The 16,799-nt window shown below is 45.3% G+C and overlaps 1 protein-coding gene across 3 annotated transcripts in view; it reads left to right on the plus strand.

The window, feature by feature from the left end:
• PTPRG (protein tyrosine phosphatase receptor type G) overlaps nucleotides 1-16,799 on the plus strand; it is a 675,258-nt gene that overhangs the window by 634,769 nt on the left and 23,690 nt on the right. For all 3 annotated transcript variants that reach the window (XM_070390897.1, XM_070390899.1, XM_070390898.1), the window contains 6 exons: nucleotides 50-141; nucleotides 7,126-7,222; nucleotides 12,307-12,389; nucleotides 12,566-12,700; nucleotides 13,602-13,736; nucleotides 15,820-15,992. In XM_070390897.1, the coding sequence (XP_070246998.1) occupies nucleotides 50-141; nucleotides 7,126-7,222; nucleotides 12,307-12,389; nucleotides 12,566-12,700; nucleotides 13,602-13,736; nucleotides 15,820-15,992 (715 nt within the window). The remainder of the gene's footprint in view (nucleotides 1-49; nucleotides 142-7,125; nucleotides 7,223-12,306; nucleotides 12,390-12,565; nucleotides 12,701-13,601; nucleotides 13,737-15,819; nucleotides 15,993-16,799) is intronic.

Here is a 16,799-nt window from a genome sequence, read left to right on the forward strand (position 1 = left end):
CGTTCTGCGGAGACGGGCTGTGTGACTCTGAGTGTCATTCTATTCCCAGATGACATGGAGGCCATCCCGGTCAAACAGTTTGTGAAACACATCGGGGAGCTCTATTCCAATAACCAGCACGGCTTCTCCGAGGATTTTGAGGTATGTTTCAGAGTGAAGTGTCCAGAGACCTCATTCTCATTTTACAGGGGTTTTTGTAAACCTGCTATGCGTGGACTTCAAGCATAACCACAAGGGAAATGGAGATTGTGTATCGTTTTCTTTTTTTCCTTACACTTACATTTTCACAGGCATTCTTTCCTGAATAAAAATGAGGTGTCACATGTCCCCGACATGCACTTCCGTGAAAGAACAGGCTGAGAGGTGGAAAGGCGAACTCGGGCTCTGTCTTCACTTTAATCCTAAGTGGGCGGCAGCCACCACAAGGACAGGGCTCACCCCCTCCCCCGGTGGGGGGGAGAGGGGCAGGACGTCCAGGGTGCGCAGCTGTGGCGGGGCCTGCAGATTTGGAATCTGAGGATCGCGATCCTGGCTCCACCCGTAATGAGCTGTGCCACCCTTGGGCCAGTCACTGCGTCTCTGATCCAGCATCCTCCTTTCTAAAATGGCCCCAGTGTCACCTACATCCTAAAGTTGGGGAAAATGAATGATGAACTTCATCATTGAAGGCGCTGGGGTCACGGCGAGGGAGGCCCGCACAGGTGGGTGCTGCCTGGACTAGGAATCCTGGGAGAGGAGCCGGCTAACAGGCGTCTGGCTCCAGCACTGGGTGCAGCAAAGAAGGTAGCGCGCAGCGTGCAGCCGCCTGCCAGCTCTGGGGTCCCTGCCAGTTCACAGTGACAGGGTGGCGATGGGAGCGATTAAACAGACTAGACTGCCCTTTTCCCCACCGAGGCGCCGCGCTAGGCACATCCCTGGCAGCAGGAGCTGTGCCGAGGAGGCCAAGTGTTCATGCAGCTCAGCTGTCTGCTAGCTTTCCGGGCAAGCCAGTTCCTCCCTCTGTCTCATTTCTACTTGAAAATGAAGATGACGATGAGGATCCTAACCTGCCCACCTCTTTCCACAAAATGGGCATGAGGATCAGATGAAGGGATGGAAGGCAAACCCTTTGAGGTTCTCTCGAGCCGCAGCTGGGAGGTGTGGTGATTCCGCATGGAGGATGAGCAATAGCAATAGGGCCAGAGCTCCGTCTCTGCAGATTCCGAGTCCTGAAGGCCATCACCAGGCAGTGACAGCAACAACTCGTGTTAAAGAAAGCCTTTCTCTTAGTGTCTGTTTTGTTTTGTTTTTTGAGCGGAATCAAAGCAGAGGTGGTAGAGCGATGTTACCCTGCCCAGCCCTGTGTTTCGTGGAACAAATAAAAACATGTCAAGTATGTAATGTCCCTAACCCTTACCCAAAAAGGAGCCTCTTCAGCTGCAGAGAACATGGTCTAAAGTCAAACGTTTTGTATTCATGAGGACAGCAACTGTGTGTGGTGTTCTAGTGATTTAGTTCAATTGACTGTTGGCTGGATGACTGAGCGAGAATATTGAGGCATTTAACAATGTTGATGGTATTCAGGACAAACATTTATCCTCTAGAGAACAGAATTTGATCAGGATGATCAAATGCAACTCCAGTTTCTCAATTATTTATGATTTGAGACCCCAGTGCTATTCATCACAGCTGGTTTCGACACCATTTAATTATTCAAAATAATCAGCTACACCTCTGTAAACTTGATGGGACTTAAAATGGCTTTGCTGCACCACAACCATGCCTGTTATCAAATCCCGGGCAACTGCACCCTATTTCTAGCCTAAAAAAAAAAGGCAGAGGCCAGCAGCTTTTGGAGCCTGAATTGAACTTTAGAGCTTAAATCTATGAGCAGGTAGTTAGGGAGGGAGGGGGGACGGAGAGGGAAGGCGTTGCTCTGCTGGTGTCATTTCACAGTCTGTCTGGTTTGAAAGGTTGAAAACCAGAGCTGCTCAGAACAGGAGGAGTCTCCTTCCTTCTCAAGAGAACAGGAAGGGAGCAATGCAAAGGGGAATGAGACACAGCAGGAAAGCTCACGGATACACTGTCAGCTTCTAACGGGAGCAATGGACAGTGTTTAAAAACAGTAATAGTATTGCTTTTGGTTGGCTCTGCTAGAAAGGAAAACATAACAGGCTATGGAAGGAGGTATTGAGGCTGGTTTAGAAACAGGAGATAGTCATGTGCTATTATAAAAGGAAGGTCAGAAAAAGAGACCGTGTGTGATTTTAAAAACACAAAACAAAACCCTCATCATGGTAAGGGAGCAGTAGTAACCTCACCCCGGATTGCCAGGTCTTCTCCCTGGAATGGTGACGGCCAGCCTGTGCCTCGCTCCTCGGGACCACCCAGGAGGGTGCTGCTTTATTGTCCCCGTCTTACAGATGAGGAAACTGGACCCAGGAGAAAACGAAGGCTTTGGGAGGACTCCTTTTGAAATGACAGCCAAGGTGTTAAGTCCCAGGCTTTCTGAAGCGAGCCCACATGCTGAACCTCTGTCTGTAATGAGCTGACATCAGCGGAGAAAAACCAGGATTACCAGGGATTGTCTGAGTCCCATCATGCCACTGACGGGTCAACCATCGCCTTGGCGAGTGAAAACAGGGCAGGGGGAGGAGCCAAAATTCAGGAGCCCCCACTGAGAATACCAGCAGCCCGTGACATGGTCTTTTTGGTCTACAGCCTTCCCAGATTTCTGGGAATCTGACTTATAAAAATCTTATGTAACATCTGAATAAAGCCCTAAAATTAACTAATTTTAAGGTTATAGAGAAATACCACTTGCCAGTGATATTTGGCCACTAAGAACAGAACAGCTCGTCTAACAGGGAGGAGTGCCTGGTCACCTGCCACAATATAAAGTACGAGGAGGAGTGAAAGAGCAACCCTGCCCTCAAGGTCAGGGTGCTGGGTGCAGGCCGGCGTGTACCCCAGCGAAGGCAGAGGGCAACGCAACGTAAGTGCTAACACAGACACAGCACCCGGAGGAGCGCAGAAGAGCAGATCCCTGTGAAATGACTGGGTATTTCACTGAAAGTTCTATGTGCCCCATCTTGTTAAAAAATCATGGATGGGGGGGGGGGGGGCAAAAATTGTGGTGAATAGCTGTTCCATTCTCAGAACTTTGCTGCTTGGAGGAGAATGAGGAAAAGGGTTCCCTGGTAATTCTGGTGATGCTGAAAGCAAGCTTTTTGTCTTGTCGGGTACATTTTGGAGCCTGTGAAAAGCTGGCGACATTATACCTCTGGCGGCTTTTGCAGTCACTGGCAATAACATCAATCATTGTCCTGGGAGGCGTTCAGTGACTCTGTTCCCTTGGCTGCCTGGGCTGACTTCAAACCCAGGCTCCCAGGCTCCACCGTCATAATCCAGGGGCTCCCTCAGGCGCAGTGCTGGCGTGACCCTTCATAAAGGGGAGCTCGGGCCCCTGGGGTCGACAGGATTAATAGGCGGGGGCAGGAGAGTGCAGGGTGAGGCCAGAGGGCTGGGACCCTTGACCAGATCCTTGGGGGCATTGCCTCGGTTACAATTAACTCCAGCTGAGCTAAATTTGGGCCCGTTGCTCATCTTAAATCCAGAGAACAAAGCCGTGTCCACCTGAGCCCCTGCGCTGAGGGACCGGCGGCCACAGTCTCTTTATGTGAGATGCAGAGTACGTGTGGCCCGGGCCATCAGGGAACCGAGGGGTGATGCGTGCAGACCGCCACCTGCTGGGAAAGACCCTGTAGAGTTTCCTGAGCCTCAGGGACAAAATGCCAGTTTGGATCTTAAATGTCTTGAAGAGAAGCATTTTTAAACCCTTATTATGAAGACAACCATGGTTGATTAAGTGGAGGTTCATACGAAGGGTGAGACAAAAGTGAGTGAGCCAAGTTCCACAAATCAAGTAGAAAAGATCATTTCATCTTACGATGACACTCCAGAGACGGGCTGGCTTTCTGGAGCCGTGAGGCGGCAGTTTTCCATAGACCTCTGGATGGGGGGGAGGGGGCGAGGGGAAGGGGGAACAGAGGGCCGGCATGGGGAGCTAGGAGCTAGGTAAGTGGCAGGAAGCAGAGCACAGGAGTCAGAGGGAACAGAGCTAACACCATCTGGGAATGGGGAGGGGGTTGGTGAAGGGTGGGGTGAGCACTGGAGAGGCTGCTAGGAATGTGGCATCCCCCCCCCTCTCGGGGGGGGGGGGGATTTCTGAGGAAGAGGAGAGAGTGTCAGGGCAGCATCGGAAAGAAATCGTGGGCAGCAGCTTGCGGCCTGAGCGGAGTCCAGGCGGGACGATGCGGTGTGACCAGCAGCTGGCTGAACCCGGCCCCGAGAATAATACACGCTCGGCCTCACACGGTCAGCGGCCCGGATATTCTCCTCGGCCTGCTGGTGACGCGGAGGCAGCCGAGAGATGTCCGGTGCATTTTCGTCCAGATATTTGTTCTAATTGTGCCTCCGATGGCAGGACAGTAGGTCTCCACGCAGAGGGGGATTATGCTGCTTCACCTCCCAAGAATCCTGAGACTATCAGCTTTTAGAGGTTTTGTGTGTGTTCATTTTTGAAGTTTCACCGTATTTTAAATCTCTTCTGTGGCTGTGTGCCTCTTGGTGCTAAGGATGTCATTTTGAGAATGCCAGCTTTGCTATATAGACAGTAAAATAGTTGTAAACTCAAATCCTACACTATTGGTCAGAGTGCTAAGTAGGCAACTTTCCTATGCACACTCCGTCCGCCACTGTCCCTTGGAAGGTGCAGCACCTATGAAAATCACATTGACTTTGAAGTGCCAGTTCTGATGGGGGAAGCCGCTCTCCGAGACCAGAGGAAGTTATCATCCGAATGAGCCAGGCAGCACTGCAAGGAATTACAGATGACATCACCATCAACAAGACAGAATCACAAGGCCTTAGGCAAACGCCCTGGTTTCTAATAAAATCAGATTTAACATGGTTTATGACGATTCTTTGTTTTCTGTCATTCACATAATTGGAAAAGTGAAACAGAGGCAACGGATCCGATGGAGGGTTTTAGACAACCAAGAATCTGATTGGCCATATCGGATGACTGCTGTAAGCAGGGCAGACAGCTGCTCCCACGCAGGCTCGGTCAATTGCATTACATTATAATAGAGGCTCAACCTCAGTCCGTGGCTAAGGGTGGTCAGACTTGCACAGTGGGGGCAATACCAGCAAACAACATGCATCTCCGGCTACAGCACTAAAAGCTGGGGTCTCTCGGTACCCTGTCTTCCAGCAGCTCAGCCCTGAAGAGGTACTTGTCAGCCCATGACCTTCAAAACCCAGAAGCAAAGGGTGTCAACGTTGTTCAGGGATCTGTGCATGGATTGAATTCATGTTTTCCAGAATACAGATTCACTTTCAAAGGTTCTCTGCCCTGATACTGTTCAAAAGAGTCTACCTCGGGCTTTCGAGATGATTCCGAAGGCCCATTCCCCAGATGCGCTGAGTTTGGCGAGCAGGGCTGTGCTCTTGTCCATGTTGAGGTCTCAGACTCATCGCTTTGTGCCCAACACTTCATCTCGTTTTAGGGAAAAGAGCCAAAGGCAGCCTTAGGCCTCTTTCAGCCAGCATTTGCCAAGCCATAGATTATAAACCACTAGAATAGAAATTATCAGCGCTCATCACACTTCATAAGAGTAAGAAAAGAGTAAGCATTGTCATGAAACACAGAAGTGTGTTGAATTCATGCCTGTGGGCTTTTCTTCTTTTTTTTAAATGGACAAATGGGAAGGCCCACAATTATGAAAAATTCCATCTACGGCGTCCCAGAATCGGGAGCCCATGAATGTGGTTTCTTTCACTAGATGGCGCCCCTTTGTTTTTATACTAGTGCTGCTTTGATTAAAGTGGGTTCCTCCTCGGAGAGGAGAGGCCTGGTCACCGGAAGTCCTCTGTGAATGTGAAAGTCCTGTGTTCGTGATGCCCGATGAAAACACGGTGGGAAACACCCACAGCTGCTCTGCAGCTCCTCTGTGAAAGAGAGTCTGCGAGCTCCTAAACGCTGCTACGTCTGCCACATAGAAAACTGTCCCCTGATGGGCTGGCCACTTCGCTCCTGTCTGTAGCAGCTGTGCGCTGCCAAGGACTTCCCTTATTCGTTTGCTCCAGCACTTTCCTGGGTTTGAAGCATAACAGTGTAGAAAAATTTGACTTTTCAGCACCTTGTTTAGGCTAATGGATGATGTTTAGACCCATGGCACAGGTAGCCAATGAGAATTGCTGCTTCTGCTGTTTTTGTAAAGAAGGGTGATTTAAATAAAATTAGAGCTCACAAATAATTATCAGAGATATATATTTTAGCCAGATATGACGATTGGGCTATATATCAGTGTCATTTCAGGACTGAGTCTTTATAGTCAATTTGCAATCTGATAGTTATAAAATGAGGCCAGGTAGCTCTGGCCAGGTAGCTCAGTTGGTTAGACCATCGTTCCAATACACCAAGGTTGTGGGTTTGATCTGGGGTCAGGGCACATCCAAGACGCTACCAGTGAATGTATAAATAAGTGAAACAACAAATCAGTGTTTCTCTCTCTCTCTTTCCTTCTCCCTCTCCCTCCTTTCCCTCCTTCTACCCCTTCCTCCCCCCTCTTTCAAAAAAATAAATAAATTTTTAAATGAGACCATATAATTGATAAGCATATTGCAACTCATGGTGGGGCTTTATACGTCTGCCTGGAAAATGCTGGCTTACTCTTTAGGACCCGTGAAGGGTGTCTCATCTGAAACATTCCTCTATGCTCTGACCCTAATTTCTTCAGGCCTCTTTTCTGTTAATCACGCTTGACTATCATCATCTTTTTGCATGGTTTTCTCCCCCATGAGACTGTGACAGACTTAAAAAGAGATACTCTTTTGTAATCCCCATGTTTAGGGACAAAGCTGTATTAAAGTAGATGGTTGATGAATTAGTAAAGAATGAAATCCTTTTATCTTGTTCACATCCCTCATACATTTGTTAGGACTAGTCAATACTAGTTATTTCTGAAGTTGTTTGGGGAGGTAACAGTGGCAGTGGCTAGGGACTGAGTGAATACTTTGTGCTTGTTGTTCAACGTCTCGAGTGTGTCTAAAACCTCTGAAATCTTTTGCTTTCTTCACTAGGAAGTCCAACGCTGTACGGCTGACATGAACATCACCGCAGAACATTCCAATCATCCAGATAACAAGCACAAAAACAGATACATCAACATTTTAGCATGTGAGTAATCAACTTCGAGCTCTCTTCAACTGCGAGGAGATTAGATCTTCATGCGGGGTGTAAGCTGAAAGCCAAGCAATCAGAATCAGGGTGCCAACAAACAGCTACCCTTGCAAGTTACCTGTCACTCACCCGTCTTCAGCAGTACCCAGGAAGAAATGGGGACATTTTCTGCCCCCTTCGTCTTTCATTAAGCTGTAGGATCTCTTTCATTAATCGTAATAATAAGATGATTAAAAGAAAATGTTCTGAACTTCACTCTTTTCACATGTGATTCCATATGTGAAACCAAAAAATTTTAATGTCATGTGGCTATCTTGACATTGTTTTAACCAGCGAGAGCCAAATCTTTTAATACAAATAGAAATTCTGAAATTGAATCAAATAAGTTGACTTTCAAAGCCATCTAAGACTAGGTAACTCTGCCCTAATGATGAGACTCCAGTCCTTGTGGCCCACGTGTTTAGTCCTATCCAACATATTTCCAGGGTCAAGAGTATCCTGAAGATCCCGGACTCAAATAAGAGTTATTCTTTTTTTTTTTTTTTTTTAATATATTTTAATTGATTTCAGAAAGGAAGGGAGAGGGAGATAGAAACATCAATGCTGAGAGAGAATCATTGATCAGCTGCCTCTTGCATGCCCCCCACTGGAGATCAAACCTGCAATTCGGGCATGTGTCCTTGACTGGAATCAAACCTGAGGCCCTTCAATCGCAGGCCGACACTCTATCCACTGAGCCAAACCGGCCAGGACAAATAAGTGTTATTCTTATGGAGCCCAGGAATACCATAGGAGCACAGGCCGCTTCTATGGCTTGATTGCCACTTTTCGTAGACACCCGTGCTTGGGTCACTGGCAGATAATATATGCTGTGCTATTAAGGGCAGGGGCATAGGTGTTTATGGTTAACATACATGATGGTAAGGAACACATTACAGAGTTTTATGTAATAGTGCATTTAAGTTGGACCACTTAAATTTGAACAGTGCTGGCGTCTGTAATACTTCAGTGAGATATAATTCACATACCATTAAATTCACCCATTTAGAGCTAGTTTACATTGCACTGCTTTTTAGTGGAGTCAGAGTTGTGCGACCATCACCACTATCTAGCTATAGAACATTCTTAGCAACAAGAAACCCCATTACCCAGCCACGCCCAGTTCACCCCTCTCCCTCTAAACTCCCTAGAAACCACTTACCTACTTTCTGTCTCTATGGGTTTGCCTATGTTGACATTTTATATAAATGCAATCAGACAACATGTGGCCTTTTGTGTCTGGCTTCTTCAGCATAGCATGATGTGTTCAAGATTTATCCATGTTGTAGCTGTATCAGTATTTAAGTCCTTATAAATAATACCCTGTGCTATAGCTATACCATGTTTTGCTTACTCATTTATCATTTAATGGACATTTGTATTATTTCAACTTTTTTATTATGAATAATGCTGCTACGAACATTTGTATATATGGTTTTCCGTAGACATCTATCTTTAATTCTCTTGGGATTATACTTAGGAATGCAATAGCTAGGTCATGTGGTAAGTTTATATTTAAAATGTTTAAGAACTCCCAAACTGTTTTTTAAAGTGGCTGCACCACTTTACCTTCCAGCCAGCAATATATTAGGGTTCCAGTGTCTCCACATTCTCATCAACACTTGTTACTTTTTTTTTTTTTTATAAGAGCCATCCTAATGCATGTGAAGTGGTACCTCACCGTGGTTTAGACTTCCATTTCCCTAGTGATTAGTGATGTTGACCATCTTTTCATGTACTTATTGGCCATTTGTATATTTTCTTTGGAGAAATATCTATTCACATTCTTTGTCCATTTTTAAAATGGATTACTTACCCTTTTTTTTCTAGTTTGAGTTCTTTAGACATTCTGGATACAAATTCCTGATCGGACAGATTTGCAAGCATTTTCTCTCATTCTGTGCATTCCCTTCTCACTTTCTTAATGGCGTCCTCCTTCGATGCACACACAAGAGTGTCCCAGAAAAATGTATACGCACTGTAACAGCTGATAGCTGTTTTGAGAATGAAATGTATTTTAATAAACACTGCCTTTATAATTATTTAAAGTGTGTGTATACATTTATGGGTCACCCTATTTTTTTTTAATTATGGAGAAATCCTGTGTATGTTTTTTATTTTGTTGCCTATGCTTTTGGTGGCATACCTAAGAAATCATTGCCTAATCCACAGTCATGATATGGTTTTAGCTTTTATAGTCTTTGATCAATTTTAAATTAATATTTGTATATGGTGTGAGGTAGGGGTCAACTTCATTCTTTGTATCTTGATATCCAGTTGTCCCAGTACTCTTCCCCATTGAATTGTCTTAGGACGTTTAATGAAAACTAACTGACCATAAGTATAAGGGTTTATTTCTGGACTCTCAATTCTATCCCATTAATGTCTATCCTTATATCAGTACTACACTGTCTTGATTACTGACTATAGGTTTGTAATAAGCTTTGAAGTTGGGGAACTCTGAGCCCTCCAACTTTGTTCTTCTTCAAGATTTTTTCCCCGGCTAATCTGGGTCCCTTGTGTTTCCACGTGAATTAGCTAAAGGATCAGCTTGTTTATTACCATAAGAAAAAGCATAGCTGGGATTTTGATTGGATTGCATCAAATCTGTAGATTAATTTGGGAAGCCCTGCCATCTTAACAATACTCTTTCAATTCATTAAGATGGAATGTCTTCCCATTTACTTAGGTCATCTTTTATTTATTTCAACAAATGTTTTATAGTCTGCATTTTAAAGGTGCTACATTTTTATGCACTATATTGCTGGGTATTTTATTCTTTTTAATGCTATTGTAAATGGAATTGTCTACTTAATTTTATGTTCAGATTGTTCACTGAATGTATAGAAATACAGTTGATTTTTGCATGTTTATATGGTGTCTTACAACCGTGGCTGAACTAATTTATTAGTTCTAATAGTTATTTTTGTGTGGATTTCTTAGCATTTCTAAATACAATATTGTGTCATCTATGAATGTAGTTTTATTTCTTCCTCTAGATAAAGTTTTAAAAGAACCACAAATCATTTTTTTGATAAAGAGTATCTGTTTCAGTTATCTGAGAGAATGAGTCAGGTAAACAAAAGAACAAGGAAGAAGAGTCAGACTTTTCTTTTCTCTCCATCTGTGAGTGAATTGACTCTGGTAGTATTTGTTGGCCAACCCAGTCAAGGCTCATTGTGCTGAGATTGTGAGGATTTGTAGCTCATTTCTAACCATATGACTAAGGCAGTGATCAATGCATACATGTGTCTGGCACATGTCCATACATACCTTTCTCTCCACCACAGCACTCTCTACTTCTAGTGACCTCACTGTCTTGGCTAAACATGTGGCAAAGCAAAGGGAGGAGATCAAAGCAGCTTCTGTGTGACGTGACCAAGGGTCATGGTTTTGCTGGAAAACCACCGTCTTCACTTAGATGTGGTTATACTTTCTCAGGTTCATTGTGACTTTATTTGCACAAATTCAAATCACATGCGGTTCCGTTGTTGTGAGTTCGGAGAGTTGGTTGTGGTGTTCTCCTGGCCGTTTGGCCAGGTTCTGGGCATATCACTCATCACCTTGGTCCACCCCTGTATTAATACCTATGCATAGCAGAGAGTAGCATGGAGATGTCATGGAACAAGTAAAATGTGTCCTTGAATGTGCCTGAAAAATACCTTTCTCACAAAGCATCACAACTTTTAAGTTACATGTGGATGCCAGCACGCCAGCTCCGGCATTGATCTGTTTAGCCATTCTGTTACCTTATTAATTAAATGTGAAATTGCAACTTGAAGGATGTTTTTTATTTGTCCCTCTGAGAAATAATTGACAACATAATGCTAAGAACGCAGAACAGTTTGTATACAGGTGCCCTATTGAAATTTTTCATTTGGGGTCTATTTCTATCAGGCAGTCCTGTTCATGTCAAGTATAGTCTGAGTTTGTCAGAACAAGCAATTCACGGTTCCCAGAAGGTAGACGGCTTTCAAAAGGTGCTTGATACAGTCAGTCAGTCGTGTCTGGGCTCATTGTTCATTGGGCTTCTTTTTGAACTAGCCTTGGATGGCCATGACTATACACAGAAATGTGAATTAGCTTTTGCCCATTTCTAGCTAGGGAAAATAAAATTATGACCTCAGCTTTATTTTATTTAGTTTGTTATCCTAGAAACACTAGCTCACTCTGTTGGGCAACTAGAGGCACATAGCATCACCCCCTTTTGGTCACAGCTAACGTTAAGTGGATCCTAAAATCTGGTCACTGACTTCAGAGCCATGCAAGGACAGTACCCTTACAGGCAGCTGTAGCTCCCTCAATGTTGAAAGCTCTGTTGGGCTGGCAGGGACTCCGGAATAATTTAGTAGTGCAAACCGCTGAAAATAGATGCTGTGGACTTGCTAGAACAAAAAATTACTGTATACAAAAATATTACAAAGACAATATGCTATACAATAAGAGACTTTTTCCAGTTTTAAAATAACTGCATTTTGATACCATGCTTAACAATTAAATAATTCAACAGTACCTGAGAACTATTAAAAATTAGAACAGTAAAAAAATATAATAGTGGATTCATCAAAATCAAAAGCATTCCTAAGAACATTCTTTTAAAACAGATCATTTCTAGGCGTGCCTGTGGTCTGAGCCATGCATTTAAGAATGCCCATGACCCAAAACTTTGTTTTTTCCTAACAATCACTTTTTTAATATCTGTAGTAATGGGGAGTGGAGGGGGGCATGGGCTAATCAAAGGCCTTGGACATTGGTTTTCAAGTAGGAGAAGGAAATGTTGGAGGGTCGCAACTTGCAGTGGTTTTAGATGGACTAAGAAGGACCTCTGTCTGCATTTTGGGGCACTCACAGGCCAGAGCATGAGGCTTTGATTTTTACATGAGGTTCAGATGCCGGGTCTTTTAATTTCTGTTCTTCTGACAAACGATGTCAGGGGTCTTCTGGGAGATGCCACATGACCTCTTGGCCTGTTTTGTGCTTCGGAATCCTGCTTCTTTCCGAATTGTACATTTTGGTTTGCTGTTTTGTTTTCTTCTCCACAGATGATCACAGCAGGGTGAAGTTAAGACCTCTACCAGGAAAAGACTCCAAGCACAGCGACTACATTAATGCAAACTATGTCGATGTAAGTCAGACTGTCTCTGCACACCTGTTTCTGACCATTGGGGAGGTTCGGATGTGTTGTGATGCTGCACAGAGCTCTCACTAGAAACATAGCCTGTCCTGCGCGGCTGGCACTTGAATTGTTGACTGCTCTGTGACACTGCTTCCGTCTGACTTTGTGCTGTGTCGTCTTTGAAGGGTTACAACAAAGCAAAAGCCTACATCGCCACCCAGGGACCTCTAAAGTCTACATTTGAAGATTTCTGGAGGATGATTTGGGAACAAAACACTGGAATCATCATCATGATTACAAACCTTGTGGAAAAAGGAAGAGTAAGAGCCTCTTGATCATATATCCTTGTTCCAAAAACATATTTATGGAGCACCTGCTGTGTGGGGGGAGGGGCGGGGGGAGGGCTTGACCAGGCGCGGAGTTAGAGGAATGAGGAGCGTCCCTGCCCTCACCTGGCCGTGCTCGTGCGGAGTGAGCGTGCACTGGTGGGCATGGGTCACCTGTGCTGCGGAGAGGAGCAGGTATTGGGGCGATGCTGGAAGTGGACGGCTCTGTCTGCTCGCACAGACATTTTGAAGTGAGATTTGAACAGTGAGTGAGGAGAGTTGCACAGGCTGAAAAGGACAGGAGGGGCATCCACGTGTCGGGGTAGAGAGAACAGAAGCAGGGGAGTTGGAAGAAACAGTGTAGCCAGAGAACTAGTAACGGTTCAGATGGGGAGGTGAAGAGACCGCCTTAACACCCGGGTCAGCATTAAAGGACCCTTTTGAAAGATGATGGTCAGTGTTTTAGCTGTTAGATGATGCTGATTTGGGCTGGAATGAGGCGAAGTTGCAGGCTTGGTGCTCGAATCACTGCAGCTTCACTTGGGCCGCCGGAGTCCCCGTTTTGCCTTTGGCAGCCCCAGCTGTGAGTGCGGCCCCGCCTTCCTCCCGCTCCCATTATAACAGGTCCCACCCACATTTCTCACGGGTCCAACATTCAGGTCTCTTCGGAAGCCCGCTTGGTAGTATATCATGTGTTGAAAGATGATCGTGAATACTGGGCTCATGTCTCTAATGATCTTGCCGGCCTGTGGCTTGCAGCCCATGAGTTCCTTTTCTGTCGGCTACATGCGACACTACCTGTGCCTTAACACCGTCTCTTGACGTTACGTTATCAACAGTACAATTGTGGCACAAATTGCATTTGCCATTTACAACCTTTTTTTTTTTTTTGCAGCGAAAATGTGATCAGTATTGGCCGACAGAGAACAGTGAGGAGTATGGAAACATTATTGTCACACTGAAGAGCACAAAAGTCCACGCCTGCTACACTGTTCGTCGTTTCTCAGTCAGAAACGCGAAAGTGAAGAAGGTATCAAGGCCAGGGGGCGGGCGCCCGGGGCGGCTCTCTTTAAACTTGCATGGGAATGCCTGCACAACCAAGGCCAGTTCTCATAACCAGCTTGGTTTTTTTAAAGTATTTTAAAACATTTCTCACAGCTCTTTGATTGTCATCACTGTGTTGTGTGAAAAATGTTGGCAGAGTACAGAATAGGGTTTAACTGATTGAGTTCTTTAACCTCTTTCTGAAGAAGGCTTCATTTTAGAAAAGGTCCTCTCAGGTTTTGGTACATGGCAGATAACGTCAGCATCTGTGTTGAGTTAGCTTTTGTTTTGTTTTGTTTTTGTTGTTAATCCTCACCAGAGAGAGTGGAAGGGAGGGGGAGAGATAGAGAGAAAGAAACATCAATGTGTAAGGGACACATCTATCGGTTGCCTCCCGCACCTGCCCCCACCAGGGCTGGGGACTGAGCCTGCAACCGGCACATGCCCTTGACCAGAATCAAACCCAGGATCCTTCAGTCCGTGGCTGACACTCCAGCCACTGAGCCAGTCTGGCCAGGGCTTGCGTTAGCTTTTTAATTCCAATTTTCTGAGCTTTTAAGGAACGCTAAGCCTACAGGATGCTACTTATAAGTATGGAAAACTAAATGCTACATAATCCACATCCCCCTTAGAAAGGTGCAGTGACACGCATGGTCAGAGGGCTGGAGTGAAGAAACCCACTTCACTTGGTTTTGCCCCGTGGAGTTTGGGCAAGAGGAACAGATAACCTGAAAGCAGCCCTTCCACAGGGTGTGAGTCTCGGGCTGTTCATACTCCACGGTCCCAGCGAGACTCAGATGAGGACAGCAGCACTGGGTCCTCTGGACCGATGCCCCTTGAGGATGTGGACTAGTTACTCTGCGGAGACGTGGAGTATTGGCTGTTCGTAGCAGTGCGTCTTGACCGATTTTTTTTTTCTTTGAGTCTTGGACATCTTTGAGAATGTGATAAAGCTGTAGCCCCCTTACTCCAGAAGAATTCATTTACTCAAATTATTTTATACAATTTCAGTTGCTCTGAAGACCATCTGGGGTCCAAGGCTATTGAGTCCTTTCTTTGTTTAGTTTTCCCCCCAAGAATGGCAGAAGCATATAAAAGTCAGTAGCACCGCGTTATCTGTGTTCTCTCTAACAGAACTGAGCTGGTGCAAGCCAGCAATCAATTCATACTTGCAACACCCGTTACTCAGGGAAGCCCTTGAGGTTTTTAAACATGGCCCACTTACTCTTAATTTTAGAAACCGCTTAAGTCAGGGGAGGAAGTACATCAGAACTTTAGATGTTTTGCACACTGATAAGAGGGTAAAGTCGTAATTGAAAATGAGAAAGAAACAGGAAAATGTGAGTCCACAGAAGAATTATGAAATCAGAGCCATCAGGGGCCTTGTTGTAGCACAGGGCCAAGCACCCGCAGGCCGCAGTGCCTACTTAGTAACGACTGAGCCAGCAAACCGTTTTGTTTTGTTTTTCGTTTTTAGAAAAGGTATATAAGAAAAGCGGTATCATAGTAAGTGATCTGTTTTGGGAAATTTTTCATCTAAAGTAGTTAAAATGTAAAAAGTTCAACCACTTGAAGGAAAAGGACTCTGAAAAATTCACTTATAAAAGTGATAAATTTATAGAGATTGAGACTCAGTTGTCACTCAGGGTCCGCCTGCACTTGGGCTCCTGAAGGTCCCCCGGGGCGTGGAGTGAGGTGGGGTGGGGGGGTCCTGGCCACAGTCAGCGGAAAGCAAGGCACGGGGCAGCCTCTGGAGGCGGGGCTGGAAGTCAGGAATGAGGCCTGCAGGCAAATTACAAAGTGCTCTGTATGGTTCCACGTCCAAAAACCGCACTTTAAACATTCATTCTTGGTATCATCCTAAACCATTCTTTCTTAAACCATTCTTCCTTCTAAGCAATGCCTGTTACTTCCCGTCCAGCCGGGAAGATGTCTCCATTTACGGCATGAGATGCCGCGGGGCGGGAATAACCTGGCCTGGAGCCGCAGCGGGGGCGCACGCGGCCAGAGGTGCTGTTACCCGAATGCTCACACTCAGTGTAAAGATGTCCGTGTTCACCTTTCTCTAGGGTCAGAAGGGAAACCCCAAGGGCCGTCAGAACGAGCGGGTGGTGATCCAGTACCACTACACGCAGTGGCCTGACATGGGCGTCCCCGAGTACGCCCTCCCCGTCCTGACCTTCGTGCGGAGGTCCTCGGCCGCCCGCACGCCGGAGATGGGCCCGGTGCTGGTGCACTGCAGGTAGGCCTGGCTTCCCTCCTGCCTGGGTTCCCGGCCAAGTGGGCGGAGCGGGGTGTGGACTGGGGCATCGGGACCGCGGTGGTCCTGCTGCTGTTTGATTTAGAACTGAGTCTTCGTTGAAGACTGGGACCAGTAAGACCTGTTACATAAAACCACCATATTCCCACGATATTAAGAAAGCATCTGCTGCTTTTAAGGTTAAAACAAACTCTCTTACACACTCTAATTTTTATAATATTATTGTATTAATAAAATCTCCATTATGTATCTGGAAGCTGCAGGCTGCTCATATGTAAAAATCTGACCTGAAACACCACTTTACAGCATCTGACACTAGAGATTTTGAGTTTCTATAAATGGCTTTTCTAGTGGGTTCCATGAAATAATAATAATCATAGTGTATGAAAGGATTATATTTTCAAAACTTGAGTTTATACGTGCTTTATAAACTTCTAAAAAGCACTGGGAAAGCCTTCTGGAAGCCCACTCTCTCTGCAATACCTTAAACGGCCTTGGTTGGTTGTTTAAAAAGTGCTCTGAGTTTTGTTTGTAATTGTAATCTTGGCCTTTTTTTCAGTTTGGTATTCAAGTGGATGTTGCTTACTCTGTGATTTATATTCATAGCTGCACAGCATTTTCTCAGTACTTGTTTGGGCTGTTCTTATGCTATGCTAGGTCCTTTGCAGAAGTTGGAACCCATCTTCTGTTTAGAATCCCAGAGAACTCTGCATGTTTGCTAGCCCAGTAAGGAATCACTACAATAGAGATGAATGGCTATTGGAGGGCTTGGGGATCGCACACCTGTGT

This window comes from Myotis yumanensis, unplaced genomic scaffold, assembly GCF_028538775.1.
Source record: "Myotis yumanensis isolate MYYU_CA2020_CCGP unplaced genomic scaffold, mMyoYum1.0.hap1 SCAF_14, whole genome shotgun sequence".
Lineage (NCBI taxonomy): Eukaryota > Metazoa > Chordata > Mammalia > Chiroptera > Vespertilionidae > Myotis > Myotis yumanensis.